The following is a 25854-nucleotide window of genomic DNA, read 5'->3' as shown; positions in this document are numbered from 1 at the left end:
CGGCGCCGCCTTCCTGCTCCCCGCCCCGCGCGGCCTGAGTCAGGCGGCTGGAACGTGACAGCGCCGGGCTGCGGGTGGGCGGGCGCGGGCGCGGGCGGCTCCCACGGCGCGCGGGGCGGACGGCAGGGCTGTGCGTTCCGTGACCCCGAGCGACCCTCCCGGGGACCTGGGAACACCCTTTGGGAGCCGCGTCTGGGGTCCGGGGAGAACCTGGAGCCTCTACTGGGGGGACCGTCCCGAGCCAGGTGTGTCTGCCTGGGTGCCCGCGGAAGCCAGCGGGGATGAGACACGGGAGCCCGTGTCCCCAGGGGGGTAGAGTGGGGCGGGCACCCAGGCGTTTTCGAGCCGCCCCCTCCAGGGTGCCAGGCCTAAGGGCAGCCAAGCCTCTCTGTCCAATTCTTAGCCACCAGCGAAAGTGAAGGATTTCATAAAAATCTCAATTCACTCACTCGATTTTGATCACTCCGTGACCAGGGCGAAGAGGGGAGGGGACATGTAGGTCCCCTTGCACCCTGAAGCCTCAGGGCTGTCCCTGTCCAGGTGCTGCCCCCGCGGCCTAGGTGTGGACTTGCCTTTGCAGGGGAGGGCCTGGGGGCTCAGGCACCCTGAGGACCCTGTCTCTGGGCGGCTACTGCCCACGGAGCGCCTGCAGGGGGCGCTGAGAGGGAACTGGAGGCAGGCCGGGCGCTGTGACCGGGAGGGGTGGCTGATTTCCTGACCACATCTCTTTGGAGTGGACCTGTGACAGCACCTCAGCCCCCAGCCACCCTTCGCAGCCCAACCAGTGCCACGCGCCGCTCACATGGGTCTGTCCCCTGTCGTCCCCAAACCCAGCACGATGCCAGCCCAGAGCCCAAAGTAACCTCAAAAAAGTAACCTCAGAGCCACACAGGGGGCCTCCTCTCACAGTCCAGCCCAGGACCCCCCACTAGCCTGTCTTCCAGAGCCTCTGTGACGACTGACAGGAGTAGAGTGGCTATTGAAGCCCCCAGGCTGAGGCCTATGGGAAGACAGCTTTCAGCTCCTCAGCCCCGCTGGAGGCCAGGGGTCCACTTCCGCCTCACCAGACTCTGACGCTTGGGCTGAGAGGAGGGCAGAACCTGTCAGTTATCCCCAAGGGGGGCTGTGGAAACCCCAAGAGTCAGGCTGCTGCCGGTCACCGTGGGGAGGCTGGCCTGGCCACCCCTCCCAGCTCTGGCCACCTCCAGATTCAGGCTGCCTCACCTCAGCCCTGACAGCCCCACCCTACCCTGGACGGCCCCAGGTGCCTTGACTCACGTCCTGCCACCTAGCCTAATTGCCCCTTTCCTGGGCGTCATTCTGGAAGGGCTGATCAGAGACCAGGGTCCTTCCCACCTCTTGCATCCCTCCAGGAAACCCCATGACACTAGGTAACATCCCACTGGGCTGAGAGCCCAAAGGGGAGGAGCTCAACCCTAGAGGGGTGGGGAAAGAGGATGAGGAGGCAGGAAGAAGTAAAAGGAGACAAAAGGGAGGGGGGAGAGCACCTACGGTCTCACTGGAGCCCAGACCCCACCTTCGAAGCAAAGGCAAAGCCCAGACTTGGGCTACCCAGAACCCACCTCCCCACCCCACTGGGACATCCAAGAGAGCCCGACTGGCCTGTCCCTTGAAGAAAGCCCTCTGCCACCCTAGGCAGGGGCAAGGAAGCCAATGGGCATGGACCCCAGCCCACGCAGACTTCGGCTGTGTGCATCAGGGGGGTGGCTCGGGACTCCTGGACACCGCCAGTCGACAGAGAGCACAAATTCACGTGGTCGTAACCCAGCTTTATTCTCATGTCCCTCACATCCCAGATACAGCTCAGAGATGGGCCCAGGTCACCTTCCCCAGTGAATGGTCCTTGGCTCCCTGCCCAGACCAGGCAGCGGGCTCTCTTGCCCACCTCTGCCCGTCTCCTTCAGCTGGGGGGTCACCCAGAGATGGCCTCCGCAGGGAAGGCCGCAAGGCAGAGCCAGTGCCGTGGCGAGGAGCTGCACCTGGGGACCAGCCATCCCCTCTGTCCACCGGCTTATCCCGGCTCCATCTCAGGGCCCCAGGGTAGGCCACGGAGGAGCTGGGAGCCCAGGCCTCCTTGCCCAAGGACTGGCTCCAGGTGGCCTGGATCCCCGAATTCTTAGGCTTCCGGAGGCCCCCACTGGGACTCCGGTGGTGAAAGGACCGCACTCCCAAGCCCCCTGTCCACATGGTGTCACTGGCTGAGGGAAGGGGTGAGAGGGCGTTTCTCCGGCTCCTGCACCTCGAGGCCTGAAGGGGAAGGCTCAGCTCAGGCCCGCTCCCTCAGGAGCTCCCAGCATTCGAGGCGGCTCCCAGGGCCCCCGACCTTCTACCCCGCCACTGCCCCTTGCAGCTCCCCCCGGCTCCCCCCTCCTCACTCCAGCTGCCCTGGCCACCTTGCCCGTCCTTGAACTTGCCAGGCCTTTGCTTTGGCTGTTCCCTCTGCCTGGAATGCTCGTCCCCAGATATGTTGATAAGAAAAACTCTCACCTCCAAGTCTTTCCTCCCACTCCACCCCCTCTCTGAGAACTACCCTGAGCACCAACCGTAGTCAAAACGCAACCCGCCCCACCCAGCACTCCTGATCTCCTTCCCCTGCGCTCCGTCTTTCCCAGAGCACTGCCATCTCCTAACATTCTGGGGCTGAGCTGCCCCGAGCAGGACCGAGCACCTGAGATGCGGCCCATCTGAACTTGCATGTGCTGGAGTGTAAAACACCCACTGGACTCCAGGACGTAGCAGGAAAAAATAATATAAGCTATCTCATTAATAAAAATTAATTAACTAGTTAATTAAAATATCTCATTAATGACTTTCCACACTGACTACATGTTGAAATGGTTAACAGTTCAGGTATAATGGGATAAATAGAAAATGTTCTTAAAATTAATTTTACCTGAATAAATAAAACCTTAAAAAAGGGGGGTACACCTGGGTGGCTTAGTCAGTTAAGCATCTGCCTTTGGCTCAGGTCATGATCCCAGGGTCCTGGGATCAAGCCCCGTGTTAGGCTCCTTGCTCAGCGGGGAGCCTGCTTCTCCCTCTCCTCCCTGCTCCTGCTCTCTTCTCGCTATCTCTGTCTCTCTCTCTCCAACAAATAAATAAAATCTTAAAAAATAAATTAAATTTGGGGCGCCTGGGTGGCATCTGCCTTTGGCTCAGGGTGTGATCCCGGCGTTATGGGATCGAGCCCCACATCAGGCTCCTCCACTATGAGCCTGCTTCTTCCTCTCCCACTCCCCCTGCTTGTGTTCCCTCTCTTGCTGGCTGTCTCTGTCTCTGTCAAATAAATAAATAAAATCTTTTTTAAAAATTAATTAATTAATTAATTAATTTTACCTGTCTCTTTTACTTTTCTGATGAGGCTACTAGAAAATTTTAAATTATACATGGAGCTCACATCATATTTCTACTGGACAGGACCATTGTAGATAATTATTATTTTTATGCACACTGTTTACTATGTCCCTCCTGTACCAGAATGTTCCCCGCTGCATCTCCAGCTGTATCCCCTGCCATATCCCTAGCACACCAGCCGGCACTCAGTAAAGGCTCATTGTCAAGTAGGTGAATGGATGAACCAGGGGCCCCAGGCAGGCCAAATACCCCCACTTACCCTCTCCGTTAGCATCTGCTTTGTGTTCCGACAGGGTCTCGATGGAGCCATCCCATCCCACACCAGGCCCTGGGGGTGCACAAGGCAGCCAGTGGGCCGTGGGGACCAGAGCAGAGGCGGGCAGTGCTTGTGGGGAGACCCAAGGAACAGGGAGGGAAGACCAAGGGGTTGGTGGGTCCAAGGGAGCTGGGGAGCAAATGAGAAGAGGGATCCTCGTCTCTGACCTTTGCCATGGGAGGTGGGCGCACCCAGGGGGCCCGGCCTGCGCTGTCGAAATCGCTGCCTGGGGGTGTCCCCGGGGCTGAAGGACTCAGAGCTTCGCCCCACAGGGAATCGTGAGCTGAGTTTCCGCCGCTGCCCCGCTGCCAGCGTCTCATCCCGCAGGCAGAGGGAGCTCTGGGCCCGGCGCATGGGTGCCGGGGAAGGGGACCCTGCAAGAGGCACAGGCAGGGAGGGTGTGGAGCAATGCAGGAAGGGGCTGGGCAGAGTGGAGGGGCCAGCGGGGTGAAGCCACAGAGCAGGGAGAGGAGGCTGCAGAGGCAGGGGTAAGGTCTGGGTGACGGAGGGTGGTGACAGGAGGCTGGCCTGTGCTGACTCTGACACTAATCACTGGGTGACCTTGGGCAAGGCACGTCCCCTCCCTGGGCCTCGGCTTCTTCAACTGCTGACTGGGATAAATGAGCTCTCACTAAAGTCTCCTGCCGCTCTGAGGTCCTAGACGCCGCTGTGGATGGGTAGGACTGGGTGGGTGGCAGTGCCGGCGGGAGGGAGGTGCCAGCTGAGGGGGTCATGTCAGGGAAGGCCAGCGGGTGTACACAAGATGAAGAGAGAGACCAGAGGCGCTGGCAAGCACCAGGGTGGGGATAGGAGACACGGGGTAGGGACCAGCCTGGTCACCCGGCCCCCAGACCCACCTGTCCCATCTGCCTCCCTGCCCTCGGAGAGCTCCGTCTCTGGGGGGCCCCCCAGGCTCTCGGTGCTGCCAGCCCCATCGGCCCCCAGGCGTGGCCCCCCATGGGGGCCCCCCTCCCGCCGGGGCCGCATCAGCCTCTTCACCTTGTCTGCCAACCAGCTGCCCTTCCTGGGGGCAAGAGGGCACAAGAGGGGGTAAGGCCAGAGAGGAAAGAGGGACAAGAAGGCCATGTTGGGGATGGCAAAGACCAGGCAAACCCTCATAGGGCCTGGAGAGGGTTAGGTCAGGGGCAGAGGTTGGGAGGACCCCGGCTCCGGGGGGTGGAGAGGCCCCTCACTTGGTCCGGGGCAGGGGCCCGGGCTCCAGCACTCGGTACTGGTCCATGATCTTCTCCACCAGCTTCTGCTTCTCACGGCGCAACGCGTTGAGCTGGTCCCTGCGAGCATGGAGAAGGAGGCGGGCATGGGGCCAGGCAGGAGCGAAGCTCAGGACCCTCAGCCACACCCCTGCCGGCCGGTGCTCTGGTGTTGATGAACTGCTGTTGTCCTGAGCCCCCGGTGGTCAGCCCCGGCCCTCTCCCCAGGACCTCCTGGCATCTCCCCATGAGCAGCCAAAGGGGTCTCCAGGACCCACTGCAGCTCCTGGCAGCCGAGCTGGGCCCTCCCACAGCTGCTCACAGGTACTCGCGCTGCTCGCGGTGCAGGTGGTCCCGGCTCTCCAGGCTACGCTCCAGGAGCTCCCGGTTCTCCCGGCTCAGAGCCTGCACCTCCGCCAGCAGCTGCCGGTTCTCCTCTTCCTGGGCGCTCCGAAGCTCTGTCAACAGCTGGGGGTGGGGGGCAGGGGCAGGCGGCAGGGCAAGTGGGGGATTTAATGGGGCTCGGGTGGCTACCTTCCACCCCCTCCACCTTCTCCCTGCCCCCGCCAGCCCCCGCCCCACTCTCCAGCCCCCAGCCACCCACCACCCATCCCTCACCACACCTCGCACTGTGTGGTCAGCCGGCAGGCACTCAGGTCCAGCTGCTGGTTGGACTCACGCAGTCGCTGGCTCTGCACTTCCAGCTGGGCCCGCTCCAGCTCCAGCCGTGCCAGCCGGCCCCGCAGCTCCCCACGTTCACCCTGCAGCTCACCCCGCTCCCGAGACACCTCTGCCAGCAGCTTCTGAGCCCTACAGAGTCCAGAAGAGATGCTCTCCAAGGGCGCTCCACCCCTTCCCAGACCCCCCATAGGGGCCAGAAGAGCCACACTGGGGGAGACGGGACAAAGCGGGACCCCACAGGGACGGTGACTAACTCACCACCAACCCACTTTGCAGACGGGAACACTGAGACCTGGCCCGAGAGGGGCGGGGCTGTGCCAGGGCCAGTACCTGTCATGCTCGCTCTGCAGCCTCCGCAGCTCCTCCTCCAGGCCGCGCTGCCGATGCCCGTCCTGCATCAGGCGTTCTCGCTCTGCCAGCAAGGCCATCTCCTGCGCCTCCACGCTGGCCCTCTGGGCCTGCAGCTGCTCGTGCCTAGGATGCACAGGGACTGAGAGGGCTGCAGAGACCTGGGGCCGGGGCAAGCAGGCGGCTGGCCTATCTGGACCTAGGGGTCTGTCCTCTCCTAGGCACCGGCCCCCAAACAAAGCCAGGGAGCAGAATGCCAGGCGAAGTGCCCATCACTCCCCATGATGAGAGAGCCTCGGGTGGGCTCACCCCGAGCCCAGCCACACAGCGTGCTGTGTGGAGTGGTGGTGCTTCTGGGGGCTGCAGGGGGACATCAGACCCACGGAGGGAGTCTGCTCCACACAGGCAGGGGCTGCTGGGGGGAGAAGCCGGGAGTCTGGGGGAGGCTCACCGGCCCTGCAGCTCCCGGTGAGCCAGCTCCAGCGCCCGCATGTTAGCCTTGAGGTCACGGTGCCGCACCAGCAGTCCCTCCAGCTCGGCCTCCTGTCGCCGCTGCAGTTGGGCCAGGGCCTCGTGATCCCGCAGCAGAGCCTGCTGCTGCCCCCGGGTCTCCTCCTGGCACTGGCGCGCCACCCGCACCTCCTCCTCCAGGACCCCCAGCTTCTTATGCAGCTCCTGGCCCTGCAGCTCCAGTACGGATTTCTCAGCCTAGACAGAGGAGGGGGTGCAATCCCAATTCCGAAAGGGGGAAGGGACAGGGGGCAAAAGGCAAGGGGAGGGCAGAGGATACAAGAGAGAACTATGGAGGAGGTCGAGCGCTGGAGCGGGGGGCGCAGGGAGCAGAAAGCAGAGGCGGGGGTTAGTGGGCAAGGAGAGGGGAGCGGTATCATGGAGACAGGTGCTGGTCCCAGGCTGTGGAGGGGAAGGCAAGAGGCACAAGCCAGGGGTGGGACGGACGGGGCTGGGGTAGCAGCAGGGAAAGTGGTAGGGACTACGGACTGGGTGTTGAGAGAGATGGAGCTGGGCAAACCAGCACAGAGGTGAGGGGAAGGGGGAAGGAGCAAGTAGAAGTGAGCAGGAGCAGGGAAGAGAGGTGCAGAACGGGGCGTTCGGAGGTCGGGGACTAGGGAACGGGTAGGGCGGCCTGCTGGGAGCTAGGGCAGAGAACAGGGCGGGCGGCCGCGGACAGGGGCAGGAGACCGGGCGGGCAGGCACGGGGCCCCAGGCCGGCACCCACCTGCAGGCGGCTGCTGAACTCCTGAGCGCGCTGACTCTGCAGCAGGAGCTCCTGGGCGCGCCCCTGCAGGCTCCCCAGCTGCCCCTCCAGGTGCTGCAGCTGTCCCTGCAGAGCCACCTTCTCGGCCACCAGCGTCGCATTCTGCCCAGAAGCGAGGGGGGTTAGCAGGGGCCAGGCCACTGGGGCTACCCCCTCCCCGGGCCCGCCTCGGTGGACACTCACACTGCGCTCCACCTCGATGAGCCGCCCACTCTGGGCCCCCGGAGTCCTCGGCTCCAGGTGCCCCTCCGACCCCAGCCCATCAGGGCCCTGGCGCAGCTGCAAGGAGAGGCCCCGGGGGGGTCATGTGGGGGCGTGGAGGAGGCCTGAGGGTGGTGCGGGAACCCAACCCAGGGGACCCTCACCCCTCGGGCAGCACTTAACACCGGCCCCATCCCTCCGCCACGGGCTCCCCCACCCCTGCGCTCCTGGCTCCCACATGTCACTCTGTCACTCTCTGTCCCTCTGTCACTCTCCATCTGACCTGCTCCACGCTCAGCTCTGCTCAGCTCTGCCGCTGCTCTCTCCACCCTGCTCTTCCTCTGGCCCAGCTTCAACACCACTTCCCCCTCCCCCGACCAAGCCTACATGTCCCCACTAGGGCCTCTGCTGGGTGCTTGCTGTGTCCTGACACCCCAGGTTCTGGTGGCCTGTGTCCCTGCCTGGTCTTGGGCCCCAGCACACCCCAGAGCTGAGCCCGGGGCTGGGAGCCCCAGAAACAGTGGCCGGCCAAGAACAAGGACAGTAAGCGAGCTCACTCGGAAGTGGTGAGGCCCGAGAGACACCGTGTCACCTCAGAGCAGAGCCGCAGGGGTCTGTCCATTGGAGGAATGAGGGAAACAAGGGTCCCCAGGAGACGACAGGGCCTGGGCAGAGTCCACCTGAGCCCCAGCACGGGGCACTTTCCAATAGGCCCCCAAATGCGGCACAAGGCAAGCTACTGGGCAAAAATCAAGGGGCAGACCCAGTGCGGGGCTGGAGGGACAGGAGTGCTGGCAGCCCCAGATGTCCGTCCGTCCGTCCATCCGTCAGCAGGCAGCATGGAGGGTGAGGTGGGACAAGGCTCCCAGCACCCGGGGCCGCAGGCTCACCTGAACCAGCTCCTCTTCCAGCTGCAGGGCCCTGGTCTTGAGTTCCCTCAGGGCCTCCTCCTTGCTGGTGGCCGCCGCCTGCAGCTCAGCTTCCAGCCGCTGCTCCAGGCCCTGGTACCTGCCAGGAGAAGCCGTGGCACCGACCCCTCCCCAAGCCCTGGCTGCCTCCCCCCCACCCCTGGGGCGACACCCCCACCTCTGGTGCTGGAACTCTTGCTCCCGCAGAAATTCCTGGCGTTCTGCGGTGGCCTGCTTCAGCTCCCGCTGCACGTGCTCCAGCCGTACCCCCAGCTCCCGGCCCCGCACCACGGCCTTCTCGAGCTCCTGAGGGCAGGCACAGAGCCTCAGAGCCAGGAGGGAAGAGCACCCTCCTCACGGGGTGGGGGGGGTGGGCGGCAGATACCTTCTGTCCTTCCTCTGTCACTATGTGCAAATATCTTGCACCTGAGATCGACCCTGAGATCAAGAGTCACGGGCTCTACTGATGGATCGAGCCAGGCGCCCCACCCTGGGCAAAGACCTTTAACCCTTTGGGCTTCTACTCCCCCATCTGTAAAATGGGAGCAAAGCCTGGCCGCCTTGCAGAGTGACGACGAAAGAGCTGGGATCATAAGCCTGGCAGTGGGGGAGGGAGGCCCCTGGCCCAGGAGTCAGAGACACTCGCCGGGCAAGTGTCTTTACCTCTCTGAGCCCACGGTTCCTCATGCGCCCAGTGGCAGCTAGACGTGCCCTACGTGCTGAGGCCATGCTGGCCACGTGAGGGAAAGAAGGGCTTGGAAGAGGCAGATCTGAAGAGCGCCCTCAGCCACAGGGGGATAGGGACAGAGGACAGGAACTTGGTGACTGTCAGGCCCAACCACAATAGGGGCTGGGGGGTGGGGAGAGATGCTGCAGGGGAGGCCAGGCCCAGCCAGGCCAGGCATCCTGTGGCGGTTGGGCCACACCATTGCAGAAGGGGGCAGAGTGGGCCACAGAAGGAGACAGGCCGAACCATTCTGAGGTGCGGGGGCCCTGGCAAGATGAAACCGCAAGGAAGGGCCAACTCGGAGCAGCTGCCTACCAAAGGCTTTCTCTGGTCACCAAGTCTACAGCCTCTGCTCTGATCTTACCAATCTTACAACCCCACCAAGTCTCCCCAGGGGGCCACTGTACTTCTGGACCCCCTTTGGCCACTGCCTCTCACTGAAAAACTACAAGTCCCATGAGGCCGTGCTGCTCATTGGCCCGCCTCCATGACAGCCCAAAGGCTAAGGGTAGGAAGAACAGGGGTACGGATGAAGAGGCTTGAACCTCCGGCCAGACCCCTGAACTGGCCCCCTCCAGGCCCTGGCCACGGCCCTCAGTGCCGTGCCCCGCCCCCACTGCACCTCCTGCCCTCCACCCAGCCCACAGGGACAAGCCACCTGGCCTGGGTCCCCGACTTCCCCAGGCTAGCCACCTCCTCCCACACCACACCCCGTCATCACCAGGAACTGCTCTGCCCAGGAAATCTCACAAAATTCCCCTTTGTCCTCAGGCTCCTCCACCTGCTCAGTCCTCGGAGCACACCCAACCCTCACCCGCACCTCCCCCTACCCTCACCCGCCCGGCGCACCTGCTGGCATTGCCATCCCCGGCCGCCCCCAGCTCTCTACAGTCACGGTCTTACAGGACCCTGAAAAGCAGGTCATTCCTATTCCAGTTTTCCAGGAGACGACACAGGTGAAGGAACTCGCCCCTAACCGCACAGCCCGTAAGCAAGGGATCTGGGCTAGAAGCCAGGCCTGCCTGACAGCATCTCAGTCACATCCTCAGAGTGAACCCCAGAGATGGCCTCTCGGCCTTACCTCCCCCCCCACACCCTCATTCTCCCACTCCCTAGGCCCACCCTGCCTCATGCCTAACCCCGGGTCAACCCGACAGTGTGTTCCCACTCCTCTCCACCCGAGGGGCCTCTCAGCAAGTTACTCCTCCTCTCTGAATCTCCTCGGGACAGTAGGGATGAGACTGGAAACTGCTCAGCTGGAAGATTCGATTCCTCGTCTGTCGTCTGCAGCACACCCTCCCCAGCAGCACGAGCCCCCACGCCTGAACATCCTTCCCACTGCCTCCTAGCCTCCTCCATCAGGAGTACCTGCCGACTCTGCTCCCAGTCCACGCCCCACTGGGTTTAAAGGTCATTGCCCTCATGTAAAGGTCACTGAAGTCATTTCCTTCCCAAGACCACCACAACTCCTTCCTCAGCTTGAAAGGAAGATGAGGCCCTGCCCAGTCAGAACCTGCTACTGAATCCCCCGCCTAGCCTCCCCCCACTTCCCACCTCACCCCCCCCACAGTAGCATCTGCGCCTCCTCCTGGCCCACTGCCGCTCCCTCTCCTCCTCCAGGAAGCCTTCCCTGACATGACCCAGCCTAAGTCCACTATGCTTCCTGGACTCCCACAGCTCCCCGCACAGTCCCGTCTCCACCCCAGACCCTGAGAGCCTCCACCAGCACCAACGTACTGGCTGCCTGGTACAGATGAGCACAGGAATGAAGGGGTTTCCAGGTCTCTCTCCTCCATCCCCCATCCCAGCCCCAGGTGGCCTCACCTGTCTCCTGATGGCCGCAGGCTCCCCTGCACACCAAGGGGACCCTCCTCAAACCCAGCCTCACATAGGTTTGCCCACACGCTTGGGTGGCTTTCCCTGCCTTGGGATGGGGTACTGCCACCAGCAGGGCTGGCCCACACCTCTCTCTGGCCCTGTCCCCGCACCTGCCATGCCCCTAAGCATCGTTAATGCCTTCAGGTCTCTGCGCATGCCATTCCTTCTGAATGAAATGGCCTTCCCACCTAGTGGAATCTTGACCGCTCCTCAGAACCCTCTCCAAACCCTCCTTGCCCCCACCCTGGCACCAGCTCCCTGTCCCATGGCCTCCCACACCCTTTGCAACATGACTTGGGGCACCTGAGTGGCTCAGTTGGTTGAGTATCTGACTCAGCCCAGGTCATAATTTTGGGGTCCTGGGATCGAGCCCCACGTCGGGGGGGTCTCTGCTCAGCAGGGAGTCTACTTGTCTCCCTCTGCCCCTCCCCCTGCTCTCTCTCCTTTTCTCTCTAAAATAAATTTTTAAATCTTAAAAATAATAATATTAATAATAATCAACATGTCTTGGGGTGCCTGCGTGGCTCAGTCGGTTAACCATCCAACTCTGATTTTGGCTCAGGTCACGATCTCAGGGTCGTGAGATGAAGCCCCATGTTGGGGTCCACGCTGGGCACGGAGTCTGCTTGAGATTCACTCTCTCCCTCTCCCCCTGCCCCTCTCCCTCTCTCTAAAAAAATAAAGATAAACGAATAAACATTTTTTAAAAAGTAAAAGGCTTGAGGCTTTGCCGCATAAACAAGGCTCGTTACAGTATCTCTCTTGGTCTTCCAAAAGACCCCCTGAGACAGCTATGAAGAGCGCCCCCATTTTAGGGAGGGAGGAATAGGGTGGAGGTGAGTCAGTCGCCACAGTCAGAGAGCCAGGATTGGCGCCCAGGCAGTCTGGTTGCATATCCATACTCTTATCCCCTCCTACAGCCCACCCCACCAGAGGTAGGGGACATCTGTCCTGTGTCCCCGGCCAAGTAAATTTGGGAGGCAGGGGTGGTCTTCACCTTTCTCTCTCCAGCCCCAGCTAGGTGCTGAGCACTCCAGGGCCACTGATGGAATTAATAACCCAAACCCCAGCAACTGACCCAGAACCCCATTTCCTACCCCAGGCTGCGAGCCTCGACATACCTCCCTGAGGGCCTGCCTCTCCGTCTCAGCCTCCTGCAGGCGCCGGCGGCCCTCGCTCTCCAGCTCTTGCAGCCGCTCCTCTGCGGCCTCAGCTCGGGCCCGCAGTCGGGGCCCCTCGCGTTCCCACTGCCTCCGCTCTCGGCCTGTGGCAGCCAGCGCTTCTGCCAGGGCCTCCCGCTCCCGCGACGCGGCCTCCAGCTCACGGCCCGCCGCTTCCACTGCCTCCCGCAGCCGGGCCTGCTCCCGTGCCTGGGCCTCCACCTCCCAATGGGCCTCGGTCTCCGCCTTCCGTGCCTGAGCCAGCTCCTCCGAGAGGCGGGCAGCCTCTGTGCCTCGGGCCTCCAGCCTCCGGGTCTGGGCCTCTAGCTCTGCTCGAAGGGCCTCAGCCTCTCTCCTGAGCTGCGCCACCTCCTCCCTCAGGGCCTCCTGCTCTGGGCCACGACCAGCCAGGATCTCCCCTGGGATCGGCCCTCCCCAGGTTTGGGCCTCCGGAGCCCCTTCCGACTTCTGCTGTGGATTTTGCTGGGCTGGGTCCCCCACCATCCCCTCCAGCTTCTGTTCATGTTCTCTGGCCTGTCTCTGCCCGTGGGGTAGGTCCAGCCCTTGGCCTGGGGTCTCCTGCTCCTCCAGCTGCGTGTGGAGGCTGAGCTCTGAGGGTCCAGGCTTGCTTGCAGGGCCCTCCTGTCTCAGCACCTGGGCTTTGGGCCCTGACTCTCCAATCTCTCCTCCCAACAGCTCCGCCTGAATTTCCACCCCTGGACCTTGAGGTGAGACCACAGCGCTGGGAGTCTGGAGGGGGGCTCCATGGCCAGCCTTCTCCAGGGACCCCTGTGTTGCTACAGGGCAGCCTGATTCCTGGAGGGTCAAGTCTGAGGTCTGGGGGGCCGTGACAGCTATCTGGAGGGGCCTCTCTATCACCTGTGGGTCTGAATCAGAAGCCTGGGGATGCACAGCTAATCTCTCAAGGGCCACGTCTGATCCCGGGGGAGCCAGGTCCAAGACCTGGGCACCTTCATCCCCCACCTGGCCAGCCAAACCCTGGGGGCCCAGGGCTGAGGCCAGGCAAGCCTGGGGAGCCGCATCCAGCTCTGGAACCAAGGAGTCCTCGCTCTGCTCCTCCAGCAGGGGGTGCTGAGGGTACATGAGAGGAAGGGTCAAGCCCCCAGGAGGCGGCAAGAAAGGACCTGCTAGGATGGTTGGGGGAGGGGACTCACCTGGGCCCCAGGCTGCCCCCGGAGCCCCTGCAGCAGGGCCCGAAGCTCCTGATTCTCCCTCTCCAGGCTCTGCAGCCGCCCAGCCTCTGCCTCTCTCACTTCATCGTGAAGTGAGGGGGTTGCTCCTGGCACGGGTGCTGGGAAAGGCGAGAGGAGGTTAGGACCCCTCCCTACCGTTTACCATGATCCCTGGTTCCTCCCCAACACCCATGGACACCCGGCCCCAACACCTTAAGAAGAGAATGAAGTCAGAAGCCATCCCCACTAGAGCAGCAGGAAAACAGGCAACCAGCCCCACATCCCCAGCCCCGCTACCTACAGGGGCCCTGCTCACCCTCGCCTGGAGAGCCCGGGGGCGGCTCCAGGCTCCGCTGAAGTTCCAGCTCCAGCGCCACATTCTCCTCCGCCAGCTGGTCCACATGATGCCGCAGAGTGTCCAGCTCCTGGGGGAAGGGCAGGGTCAGACTCGCCTTCCCCACCCTGGCCAGGCCAAAGTGTGGGCTAGATCACTAGGGGAAACAAGGAGTCAGGGGTCACAGGGACCACTAGAAAACTCTGGGGAACCATTGAGGTCACCAGGGGTCACAGATGACAGAGTGACTGGGGGTCGCTCGGACACTCTCACCGCGTGGGCCTCGCCCAGACGTGTCCGCAGCAGCAGATTCTCCCGCTGAGTCTCATGCAGCCGAGCGCAGCGCTCTTGAGCGGCCTCCAGCTGCTCCTCCAGCAGCGCCTTCGAGGCTTCCAGAGTCCCGGACAGAACCTGTTCCTCCTAGTGGGGGAGCAGAGACCGCCGCTAATGGGATGCGGCCCCCAAGCACTCCAGGGCCACAGACCCTGCCTTCCCTCCCCCATCTGACCCTGCACCCCGGTGCTTTCCAGGCCCCGCCTCTCCCTCCCATCTATCCCTCCGTCTCCAGGGTCTCTCCAGGTACCACTTCCACAGCACCTGGCCCCGCCCCCTCCTATGTAAGCCCCGCCCCTTCTCCCCAAGAACTCCCTCCCAAGGGGGCATCCCTCTAGGCTCCACTGCGAAGGGCTCTCTCCAGACAGTTCCTCTCCTGCACTCGGCCCCACCCTTCTCTCCAGGACCTCCCCTTACCTACCGCCCCCACCTCTCCCCTCCATCTGCCCCATTCTCCAGAGACTCTTTCCCCAGACACCACCTCACCCATTTCTCCTAGCCCCGACTGTTCCGTCCGTTAGACCTCGCCCTCTCTTCTCCAGGTCCCAATTCACTCCCCCTCCCGGCCCATCCCATCCCCAGCAGGCACCCCCTCGAGGCCCCGCCCCGTGCCCCGCCCCTCCAGGCCCCGCCTCCCGCCTCACCTCCAGCTGGCTTTTGCAAGCCTCGGCCGCCTGTAGCCGCTCGCGACAGCGTCGCAGCTCCTCCTGCAGGCGGGGCAGGCGACCGGCCCGCTCCCGCAGCGCCTCTACCTCCTCGCGGTACAGCTCGGCCCGCTTGGCCTGTCCCGACAGCGCCTGGGCCTGAGCCAGACGGTGCGGAGCTGGGGACGGGCAGCCGCGGGCCAGAGGGATTAGGGAGGGGAAGGAGCCCGGGTGGCGGCAGGCGATGGGACAGAGGAGGCGTGGGGAGAGGGCTAGGGAATGCGCCAGCGGCGGGGAGCATCTGAGCGCACCTCCTGGCGGAGCCGTCGGATTTCGACCTCCAAGCCCTGCACCTCCGCCTGGGAGTCTAGCAGCAGCTCGGCCTTCTCCTCCCTAGAGAAGAGGGACGCTGGAGGGGTGTGGGAACGCAGAACCCCCAGGCCTGATCCCACCCGTCTCCATCCACGTCTAATCGGCCCCTCTCCCGCCAGGCGCACTTCCCAGACCGGAGTACTCACAGCTCCTGCCTCAGGCGCCGCAGCTGGGCCTTGCTGTTAGCCAGCTGCAGGGCCAGGTGGTGTGAGGGGCCCTCTGGGGGAATCCTAGCCGGAGCCTCTGGTAACAAGGGGGCCGGCTCTCTCTCCAGCAGCAGTTCAGCCAGCCGCTGTGGGAAGCCAGGGTCAGAAGCCAGAAGTAACCCATCCCGTGCCTCCCAGTCACCACAAGCCATCTCTGGCTCTTGTAGCTCTGCTGGTCCAAGACCCTCAACCCCAGCCCCACAAATGTGGGCCCCAATCCCCACTCCCCCACACACACACATATCTGGGTTCCCACAGTCCTCCCATTCCTCCACCTGGGTCACAATGCCTCCTACCTGGGCCCCCATATCACGCTCCCGGGCCAGCCTTAGCAAAGTCCCTAGCAGGCTCCGGGACATCATCTCCAGTTCTGGGGGCTCCAGCTCCCCAGGCTCGGGCCCAGCCAGTGCCAGCACCACACCTGCCCCAGGCTGGGTCACCTGGGCAAGTAGGGAGGGCCGTTCAGCCGCGGAAGGTGAGGAGCAGGGCGCCCCCAGGTGGGAGTGCCAGTCCCAGGCTGTGGACCCGCCAAGTACCTCCTGGATAGCAGCAGCCAGCTCGCTCTGGACCTCCAGACTGAGGCCCTGGATGTGTCGGATGAAGAGTTCCCGGTGCTCACACTGCAGGGAGACAGGCCGGAAATGCTGGCATGGGCAGCCCCCCACGTCTTCCTCCGAAGCTGGACCCTGCCCTGCCCTGCCCTGCTCACCTGCACTGACGCCCCCAGCAGCAGCCGAAGGATGCCTTCCAACTCCTCCACGGCCTCCTCTACAGGGCACAAGCCACAGACAGTTAGGGGTGGGACGAGGGGATAGCAGCAGGAAGGGGTGGTAGGAGAGAGCACCTGAGAAGGGGTCAAACCCCAACGTCTGGAGGTCTGGGGGTGGCGACAGGATCAGCAGCTGCAGCTCCTCCTGGGGGCAGAGGAGATAGGACATAGGACACAGGAGAGGGGCCTTCCCACGGGGGCCTCCCAGGCTCAGCCTCCCCTTCCCAACCCCTCACCTGGTAGAAGTCCCTTAGCCGGCCCCACAGGTGGTTCAGGTTCCATACCCGCCGGGATGCAGGACCGTCAGGGCCCCCGACCACCCGAGGTCCCCCTCGAGAACTAGGAGCTCTGTGGGCACGGGGAGCTAGGTGATCGGGGAGGTGGGCGATCAAGGCCCCACCTCCCCCAACCGGGCTCCACCCACCAGCCCTTAGGCTCCTCCCAGCAGCCTGGGGTGGGAGGGGCCACCTCTCCGACTCCGAGGCTGGCGGGTGGCTTCTTACATGATGCCCAGCACCCGGAGGAGAAGGGCCCCATCGCTGAGATGCAGGAACTTCTTCTCTGGGCAAAGGGGCCCCTCTCCTTCCTCCTCCTCTTCCCCCTCCGGCTCCTCCGCCTCTCCCACCAGGCCGGCCAGTCCCAGCGCCTGTGGCCAGTGGAGACAGGTCAGCCGGCAGGTTAGGATCTCCCCTACCAGCAGAGTGACCCCCCCACACCCCGAGCCCCTCGGACCTGCCTCCTGAGCCCACGCAGCCTTCTCCTCACCTCTTCCCTGAACACCCCTGGCCCTGGGTCTGGACTCCTTCTCCAGCCCCATATCTGTGCCCACCCCTACCCTCAGCACCAACACCCCAACCCCCCCCAACCCGGCTCTGCCTGACCCTCCTCCAAACCCAGCAGCACCAGCCCCTCCCTGCTGCTCACTTCCCTTTCCCAGACCCCTCCCACCTGCCCCCTCACCCAGGTGGCCAGGCTCCCACTCAGGAAGTCTTTGAGTCTGGGCCCCTTGCCCCCATCCATGACAGGGCCAGGGTGTGGGTCCCGCTGCGGCAGCTACACCTGCCCTGAGAGGAAGAGGAAGTTCCCCTGGTCGGGGATCCCGGGGCCCAGCCACAGACACCCTGAGCAGCTTCCTCCTTCCGGGAGCAGGCGGGCCTCTGCACCCCTGAGTCCTGCCTCAGCCCCCACCTCACCACCCCACATCCTCCCAGCATCTCCGCAGGGCCGCGGAGCTGGCACAGAGGCTAGCAGGGGAAGGTGGGGTCAGGGCCATCCGGGAGCAACGCCTGCCCGCAGCTCTCCTGGCGCAGGGGACCATGACGGGTGAGTCCTCCATCCCTCTGGAAACTTGAAACTAGAGAAGGGGACCTCGGCCTCCCATCTTCCAGGGCCTCTGCAAGGACTCCGGGCCTCGTGTGGTGAGTCTGGGCATCCACACCTGCCTCTTTTGCTTTGCCAGGCTTCGCTTTCCCCTCGGCGTTTCTCGAACTCACCCAAGCTACGCTCCCAACCTGGGAAGCCCGTGTCAAATCTTCTCTGAACCCCAGGCAGGAGTGAGCCCCCCTCCTCTGCCCCCCCTCCCCCATTCTCTCTGCAGAATCGGACTGAGACAGGACGTGTGGGCCACGGGCATGTGACCTCACAGGTCTCAATTTCCTGTCCGAACAAGAAGCGGCTTGGACTCCGGCCTCTGAGGGAAGCTGTGTATTGCAGAGACGGCAGCCTTTCTCCTCCTCACCCCCTCCCTACCTCCCCCCGTAGTGCAGGGGCCTGCAGCACGTCTCCTAGACAGACAGGCCAGGAGGACCTCCCAGTTCCCCCACGGTGCACTATGGGGCCTCCATTCATTCTTTCCTCCACCGGCGCCTTGCCAGGCACAGCTCAATACGGGAATGTAGTGAAATCCAGCTAGTCCCTGCACCCACAGGCCTCAGTACACCGGGGAGATGGCTGCCCCCCCAAAATCACACACGCACTCAAAATGTAACATTGCAGCTGTACTATGTGCATGGACGGTAAAGGGACTGACTCCCTGGGATGGTCAGGGAAGGCATCCTGGAGGGGGCTACATGAGGAAGCTGACATGGGGAATGAGTGGGTGAAGAAGGCAAAGACGGGAGGAAGGAAGAGAGCAGGAACAGAATGTGCAAGGGTTCTGTGGCGGCTGGAAGCCCCCCCTCCCCCACGCCCAGTGCAAAGTTCGGAGATGATTCGTGTGTCATGGATTCCGAGACACTTTCTCCCATCTGAATCTCCCAAGTCGGGTTACATGGTAGAGTCGCTTTCTGGCTGGCAGCGGTCCTGACACAGCCGTCATTGCCTGCACGTGCCCACACGTCAGAAGCAGCAAACCCTGCAGAAAGGGCGTGAGCAACTTGGAAGGAAGCCCCAGAGGCAAGAGCTGAGCAAGCACTCCCTTAACCCGGGGACTCAAAGAGTGCGAGCCCCCAGGGAAGAGAACCGGACTTGTCAGTACACTCCCTGAGCAGAAGTCCATCGAGAAGCTGGCTGGAGACAGCTCCTGCCGCCGTTGGTTTCAGGGCTGTCTTACGGATAGTTGAGGGGGGCTGCGCTCCAGCACTCACCATGGCTCACGGCAGGAGGTGGTGGCGAAACACACAATCATCACGCCTCCGTCGGACTCTAAGTGGGAAGGAGTTTTCCAAATGCCGTAAAACAATTTATTTTGTTTCTATTTTCCTTTTTATGTGTGCCTCAGAATTATAGATGATGAGAATCTCCGTCTAAGTCAAGAAGAGTTCCTTCGGGAAGTATCAAATGAAGGTTCTAGTGATGAAAGAGACTTGGGACATAGTCAACTGGCAGCATTCTTCTCTTCCCTGAGTGACATCTTTTACAATGGATCACACCGTAGATTTGACAAGATATGGGGTAACAACAACCATGGCCAACAGGCTTACCAGGAGCCTGTCGTGGTTATAAGAACTCCATGCTTGGGTTCCTAGGGGCTCAGTCAGTTCAGCATCAGACTCTTGGTTTCGGCTCAGGTCATGATCCCAGGGTCCTGGGATTGAGCCCCGCATCGAGCTCCCTGCTCAGCGGGGAACCTGCTTCTCCCTCTCCCTCTGCCTGCCTCTCCCCCTGCTTGTGCGCTCTCTCTCTCTCTGTGTGTCAAATGAATTTTTTCTTTTTTTTTAAAGTACTTTACACTAATTGACTTATTTGTGTTGGACTAAAATGTGACGTAAGGACTAAGAGTCTCTAATTCACACGGGAGGAAACCAAGACTCAGAGAGGTGACTAATTTGCCCGAAGTCACATAGCTCTTCAGTAGAATCAAGTGAAGGAATGCAGTGGGGCCAGTGTGCAAAGAGCAAGGAGCTCATGGCCACTACGAGCCAGTCTCACCAGGCAATGGGAAGGCGTCCAGGATTGCTCACGGAAGATCACAGTCATTGTTCAGCCTCCTGAGACGCACGTGGAAATGCAGATAATCCGCTCAGAGAGTTGTTATGAGGATTCCAGGAGCTGGGGCCCCGCTGAAGCATGCATTAAATGGTCCCCGGCGTGGTTGTTATCTTTAGTAGTAATAATATCAAGGGTCCATCCAGATTTGATCCCCAGTGGATCTTAACTTCTGTTTGCACCTCCCCAAGGATTCCAGCCCAGGAAGTCCTCCCAGAGGGCCTGCTCGGGGTTAGCCAAGTGTGGTGACTGGGCCTCATCCCTTGGCAGCCCAGGGCCCCTGCCTTGCTCAACATCTCCCAGGCACACCCTTCCTCAAGCCTCAGGGGCAGGGGCTGTGTCGCCAATTGCTTTCACATCCGTCCCCCCACACACGCCTGGCTGCACCCCAGCCTGCTTCTCTGACTTGCTTCGGCTGAGTCAGACTCAGGGAGGCCGCAGGGAGAGTGGAAGGGAGGGCCGGGCCTCCTCAGCAGAGGACAGAGAGATCCCGGGGTTTCAAGACTCAATTAGCCATTGAGACATGCTCATCAGAGTCTAGCACTGGTCCCTTGCCTGGGGCTAGATTTTCCCTTGCAAATTGTTTCCAGACATGTGGTCAAAAATGTCAAGAGTGCAGAAGGGTTGGGATGCCCGGGGGGGGGGGGGGGGGGGGGCTCAGTTGGTTGAGCACCGGACTCTTGACTTCGGCTCAAGTCACGATCTCAGGGTCCTGGGATCAGAGCCCTGCATCAGGCTCCCTGCTCGGTGGGGAGTCGGCTTGAGGATTCTTTGTCTCCCTCTCCCGCTGCCCCTCCCCCAGCTCTCTCACTCTCGAAAGAAAGAAAGAAAGAAAGAAAGAAAGAAAGAAAGAAAGAAAACCTTAAAAAAAAAAAGAAAAGAGTGCATAAGGGTATAGAGAAGAAATCAAGTCTCCCCCTCATCACTCCCAACCTCTGCTTTCTGCTTCCCCCGTTAGCTCGTTCTGTGTCCTTTCTGCGACGCAGCTGCCCATGTCAGTCTGTAACAGGTGGGTACAACCACATGCACAGGGCTGGTTACCTCCCTCCTTCTCCACCTCCCTGCTTCTTTTCCGTTCAGAACCATCAGCCTTGGCCTTCCTAACTTTCTACCGTGCTGCTAGTCCATCAGCATTTAAACTGTGTCTTATTGACAAATATTTTAAATGTTTGCAGTGCTATAGTGACTGCCCTTCTCAGATATCTTTTTCTGGCAGGTTTTTTTTTTTTTTTTAAAGATTTTATCTATTTATCTATTTTGAGAGAGAGGCAGAAGGAGAGGGAGAGGGGGAGGCAGAGGAACAAGCAGATTAGGCTCTGGGTGCTGGGCCCTGGGTGCTGGGCGCTGGGCGCTGAGTGCGGGGCTGGACACAGGGCTCAATCCCATGATCCTGAGATCATGACCTGAGCTGAAATCAAGAGTCTGACGTTTCACCAGTTGAGCCCCCCAGGCGCCCCTCTGGCAGTTTTAAGGGAGTTCTGTTCCCACTAGTGCCCTAGCATGGGGATCCAGGAGGCAGGCAAGAAGCAGAGAAAGACAGACAGACAAATGGACAACATAATCAATGGCAGTCTCCTCCCTCGGGGCTCAGCTTCCCCCTCTGCAGTGGGGGGTAGGGGGGAAGGTAGGAGTGGGAGGGATGCCATCTCCCAGTTTCCTTCTGGTTTTGAAATCTCTGGATAGTCCTGGTCCGACCCCAAAGGCCGGAGACAGGAGGGCCCTGGAGTTTGGGGAAGCAGAGTCCAGGGTGGCCAGGGAAAGTGGTGGCCAGGTCCAGCCACAGCCTGGGACCCACCAGGGCTTCATCAGAGGGCCACTTTCACCCCTTGCCTGCAGCAGGCCCAGAGTCCCACAGGGCACTCTTGTGGCCTGGCCAGGGCCCAGTTTCCTAACCAGAAGATTCACGGCCCCAAGTTCAAGAATTAAAAACAAAAAACAGCTTCCAGGGCCTTCTGGGCACCTGGGTTTCTGGTGTTGGGTCTGAGGGACTCCCTCCTCCCCACCTAAGTGCTAAGAAGGGCCGGTTTTACTATCCACCATTTCGGGATAGAAACGGTGGAGTCAGAGTTGGGCAGGAGCAGAAATGCTCAGGGGGGTGGCCCGAACCAGCTGCCCAGATGGAAGGAGACAGTGGGAAGCCGGAGCCAGGGAGGGCGGGACCCAGGGCCATCGGCCCATCGCCGGGCCAGGTCCCCAGAGACTCAGGGGGCCACCTGCAAGACATGGGCCCAGCAGCTGAAGAGAGCATGACACCGCCCAGCCCCCACCACCTGACACTTGGCTTGCTCTCCCCAGGGCGCCCCCACACTCCTAGGCGGCACCTGCCCCGCCTCACCCTGACACTCTTACTAAGGCCCACGTCAGCACCAGTCCTCCTCTGGGCCATCTCCGCCCAGCGCCCAAAGAGACTTTTGGAAATACTGGTTCATGAACCTTTCCTGCCTAAACCCTCCAGTGGCTTCTCCCTGGCTTTGAATCAAGTTCTAACCTTTAACCGTGACCTTTGAGGCCTGAGGCCCTGCTGGGTGGGCCCGCCTGTCCACCCAAGCTCATTCCTGGCTCCTCCCCACCTCCTCTGCCGGGCCCTCCCCCATTCTTCAGATGCCCACCCTGGGCCCCTTCGAATTTGCTGTTCCTCCAACCTGAAACTCCCCCCCACCACACACCCTCCTCCCCGCCTCTTCTCACCCTGCTGGTCTTGCTGGATGGCCTGTTCCTCGGAAAGGATTTTCCCTTTCTAAAGCAGACCCCAGTCCTTTTCCCCACTGGCCTTACTCCTCTCTCACCTTCCCTCGTTGGCACAGTGCCAAGCCACGGAGACCACAATAATGAAGAAACTGACACACAGAGAGGTTAAGTCACTTGCATAAGGCCACACAGCCAGGAAGAGGTGGAGCCAAAATACCGAAGGCGGCCGAAGTCACGTCTTTGAGCAAATGAATTTCTACGTCAGAGATAAGGAGAGTGAGGCTCAAAGGTGCGCAGGGGTCAGTCAAATTAAGGGTGAACCCACAGCTGCATCACCTCCCTTGCTCCCCGCTGCCTTGTTGCTGGCTGGTGGGAGAGCGGGGCTGGAGCCCAGCACCCAGTTAGCGAGCACAGGGAGGACGGCACCAAGCCCCGCGGCTGCCAGCCTCCCTCATAATTAAAGACACACGCATGAAAGACAGCGCCAAGATACCATTAAATACCCATTAAGCTAGCAAAAATAAATCCAGAAGGTAAAGCTCGAATTGGCACGTGGTGAGGAGAGGAGAGCCCACGCACATCACTGGTGGCTGTCAAAATGGCCTCGGAGTTTCCAGAACCCAGTCAAACTGCCATAGCCCTCTGACCCAACACTCCAGCATTGGGGAACACGCCCTGAGGAAGGAGCCCAGGAGGAAACAAAAATAGAAAGTCTCTGAATTCACGCTTAGCCAAACACCGGAGGCCCCTGGATGTCCAGCAAGAGAAGCCAACTGAGCTGTGGCTTGTGGACAAAATCCCAAATCTCTGCCTTCATGTGGTCTGCTCAGCCCACACCTGCTCCCCTCGCTCACCTTTAGGCTTTGGCAAGGCTGTGCCTGCCACCTAGAACACCCTTCCCACCTCTGTTCACCGGGCAGTCGTCTCTTCCTCTTTCAGCCCACGGGGGGGAGGCCATTCCCGCGCCCGTACTCCAGGGCGGGGTGGGCTAGTGGCCAGAGTCCTTCCGCCATACCCCAAACACCCCGACCTGGGCTGCCCTGTCATAGCTCCCCCGGGGTCTGTGCACCCCTGTGGGACTGTGGGCAGACTGCAAGTGCTCCTCCGGGGTCTGGCACCCTTGTGGGACTGTGGGCACGTTGAGGCAGGGACTAGAGCTGCCAGGGCACTGCCAGCTCCACTAGGACAGGAGCTCAAAGCCTGGAGTCCTGCCTGGCGGCGGTGTCTGCAGGGCCCGTGCCTGGTGCGCTCACCGCCGTGTCCCCAGAGCCCAGCCCAGGGCCTGGCACCCATATGACTCTCGGCACACAGCCGCCGGTACAAGACACCTGATGTGACCGCAGGGGCACGTGGGGGTGACCAGAACCTCCCAGAAGTCTGAACACGCCTTTCATAACCAGGATGGGCACACGTGTGTCGCTCAGAAGAGACAAGCGACTTCATCTTGGGAGAGGTCGCGGAGATTCAAGATCTGTCTTCGTGGCGGTGACGGTGGTACAACTTGGTGAGTAGAGGAAACACCACTCAACTGTGCACTTTTAGAGTGAATTTTATGAAATGTGAGTTATAGGTCAAAACCCCCTCCCACCTGATGAAGCTGAGGGTGTGGCCCACATGGACTCATTCAGGCAAGGGACAGGAACGGGGCAGTGGTCCTCAGCAAACGGGACCGGCCTGGGACCTCGAAGGATAGAGCACTTTGGGCAGGGGTAGGAAAAGGACAGGCATCCCAGGTGGTAAACATTGTCAGGAGATGCTGAAGACGCCGGACGACCCACAGGCTGGGGAATCGGGGTGACTGTGGAGACCAAGGTTTGTAGGGAGCAGGAGAGAGGCCAGAGAGGGGTCACTGGGGATATGAGGTGACCACGTAGGGACCTGGGACTGCTTAGAATGTGTCCCTGCCAAGGCTGATGGGAGCGGCAGTGAGTGCCACCATCCTTTGGGGGGCCATGAAGCCCCCAAAGGTCCCTGTGCTCAGACAGGATCCCCCCCCACCCCGTGTGCCCCACACTGCTTATTTCTTCCCAATCTCTTTGACATTTCCCAGCCTCTTCCTTCAGCTAGTGTGACCCTGCGACTAAGCTTTGACCAGTGAGATTTAAGTGGAAATGATATGTAAGAGCTTCCAGAAAACCTTCTAAAAAGACAGCTGGCATGGACCTTTTATCTCCTGTTTCCCATTTCCTCCTTTTCATTGGCTGGACTACAGCTGTGGTGGCTGGAACTCAAGCAGCTGCGTTAGAGTGTGAGGTAGGAGGCAGATGTTTCAAATGGCAGAGCAGCAAGATAGGAGGAGTATGGGTCCCTTAGAAGCATGAAGGTGCTATATTAGCCCTAGACCGTCAACCTGCCTACTGCATATCTGTGAGCTAAGCCTCTGTCNGACCTTTTATCTCCTGTTTCCCATTTCCTCCTTTTCATTGGATGGACTACAGCTGTGGTGGCTGGAACTCAAGCAGCTGCGTTGGAGTGTGAGGTAGGAGGCAGATGTTTCAAATGGCAGAGCAGCAAGATAGGAGGAGTATGGGTCCCTTAGAAGCATGAAGGTGCTATATTAGCCCTAGACCGTCAACCTGCCTACTGCATATCTGTGAGCTAAGCCTCTGTCTCAAGTCCCCGGGATTGTTATCACCCTCAAGCGAATCTAGTTCTAATTCAGACCCTCTATGGTCAAATTTATGCTGAAGCAGTGGGAACCAATATTCAGGAAGCTGAAGAAAGGATAGCTTTCTCTCTCTCTCCCTTCCTGTACTTCTTTACTGTTTCCCAAAATGCGTCCTGAGCAGGGCACCTCACCTGTGCTCAGTAAAATGAATGAATGAATGAATGAATGAATGAATAAATAAAGACTTCCAGTTCAAGCAGGGAGAACCAGCGCAAATATCAATAACATGGTGGACTGACAGGCACGTTTATTAGCGCCAAAAATCTGTGCATTTACACAGATGTTATCCAAACTTCTCCAGAAGTTGTATATACACAGACACACAGACACACACACNGTCCTGAGCAGGGCACCTCACCTGTGCTCAGTAAAATGAATGAATGAATGAATGAATGAATGAATGAATGAATGAATGAATAAAGACTTCCAGTTCAAGCAGGGAGAACCTGCGCAAATATCAATAACATGGTGGACTGACAGGCACGTTTATTAGCGCCAAAAATCTGTGCATTTACACAGATGTTATCCAAACTTCTCCAGAAGTTGTATATACACAGACACACAGACACACACACACACACACACACACACACACAATCTTCTCTCTCCACCGTTACTCCTCAACATCTGTGTGGCCAAACCCCAACCGTGACCAGCAAGGTGGGCTCCCTCGGGGTCAATAATCTCCTGATCGTGGTGTCTGCGTAACTGCAGACCAAGGTCTGGGCCAGGACTGCCAGCACCCCTGCAACCCTCTCCTTCTCTCAGAAGCTCAGGTCTGACTCCCTAGGGCCTGGCCAAGATTCCCCCCGGGGACCCTTCCCCAGCTCCTTCACCTGTGAGGCTTCAGGTGCCAGACAATGTACAGAGAATCCTGGGGACCTACACACAATGGATAATAAGAGAGTCACTAGCCCACTATACTGAGGAGGAAACCGAGGCCCAAGGAGGCGTGGTCACAGGAATCACTAATAACGGAACTGAGGTTTGACTTCTCTCCTAACTCCTACTTCTAGCTCTTTTTTTTTTTTAAGAATTTATTTATTTTGGGGCGCCTGGGTGGCACAGCGGTTAAGCGTCTGCCTTCAGCTCAGGGCATGATCCCGTCGTTATGGGATCGAGCCCCACATCAGGCTCCTC

General features: G+C 60.5%; 1 protein-coding gene and 1 long non-coding RNA gene across 6 annotated transcripts; one reads left to right on the top strand and one right to left on the bottom strand.

Moving 5' to 3' along the window:
- Nucleotides 1-1769: 1769 nt before the first annotated feature.
- On the bottom strand, nt 1770-17033 carry CCDC88B (coiled-coil domain containing 88B). 4 transcript variants are annotated; one of them, XM_034645582.1, is made up of 27 exons: nt 16893-17033; nt 16436-16578; nt 16169-16280; nt 16008-16077; nt 15873-15931; nt 15700-15783; nt 15460-15603; nt 15104-15249; nt 14897-14978; nt 14586-14744; nt 13882-14028; nt 13591-13699; nt 13257-13393; nt 12043-13173; nt 8495-8622; nt 8299-8416; nt 7391-7486; nt 7169-7309; nt 6383-6639; nt 5914-6057; nt 5526-5712; nt 5225-5370; nt 4885-4983; nt 4549-4715; nt 3859-4065; nt 3635-3703; nt 1770-2268 (listed from the first exon to the last, which is right to left on the bottom strand). In XM_034645582.1, exons 1-27 carry the CDS (start codon nt 16950-16952, stop codon nt 2213-2215), a joined length of 4398 nt encoding a protein of 1465 aa, XP_034501473.1. In that variant the 5' UTR covers nt 16953-17033; the 3' UTR covers nt 1770-2212. The 4 variants fall into 4 exon arrangements, with proteins under 4 accessions (XP_034501473.1, XP_034501474.1, XP_034501475.1 ...); XM_034645583.1 differs by having other exon boundaries at nt 14586-14723; XM_034645584.1 differs by having other exon boundaries at nt 16169-16296; nt 16893-17032.
- On the top strand, nt 16480-19470 carry LOC117796700. 2 transcript variants are annotated; one of them, XR_004621342.1, is made up of 3 exons: nt 16480-16609; nt 17144-17350; nt 18652-19470. It is a non-coding gene; the product is annotated as an uncharacterized LOC117796700 (long non-coding RNA). The 2 variants fall into 2 exon arrangements; XR_004621343.1 differs by having other exon boundaries at nt 16579-16597.
- The last annotated feature ends 6384 nt before the right edge of the window (nt 19471-25854 follow it).

This window comes from Ailuropoda melanoleuca, chromosome 16 (genome assembly GCF_002007445.2).
Source record: "Ailuropoda melanoleuca isolate Jingjing chromosome 16, ASM200744v2, whole genome shotgun sequence".
NCBI classification, from domain to species: Eukaryota; Metazoa; Chordata; class Mammalia; order Carnivora; family Ursidae; genus Ailuropoda; species Ailuropoda melanoleuca.
Note: the sequence above shows the minus strand (reverse complement) of the source record. Positions and strands in the feature narration are given on the sequence as shown.

Coding starts and splice junctions, on each gene's coding strand:
- CCDC88B (XM_034645582.1), bottom strand. CDS start 16,952: ATGGATGGGGGCAAGGGGCCCAGACTCAAAGACTTCCTGAGTGGGAGC. Junction 16,078..16,168: donor GGCTAAGGGACTTCTACCAG/GTGAGGGGTTGG, acceptor CTCTGCCCCCAG/GAGGAGCTGCAGCTGCTGAT. Junction 13,174..13,256: donor GGGGGCAGCCTGGGGCCCAG/GTGAGTCCCCTC, acceptor ATGTACCCTCAG/CACCCCCTGCTGGAGGAGCA.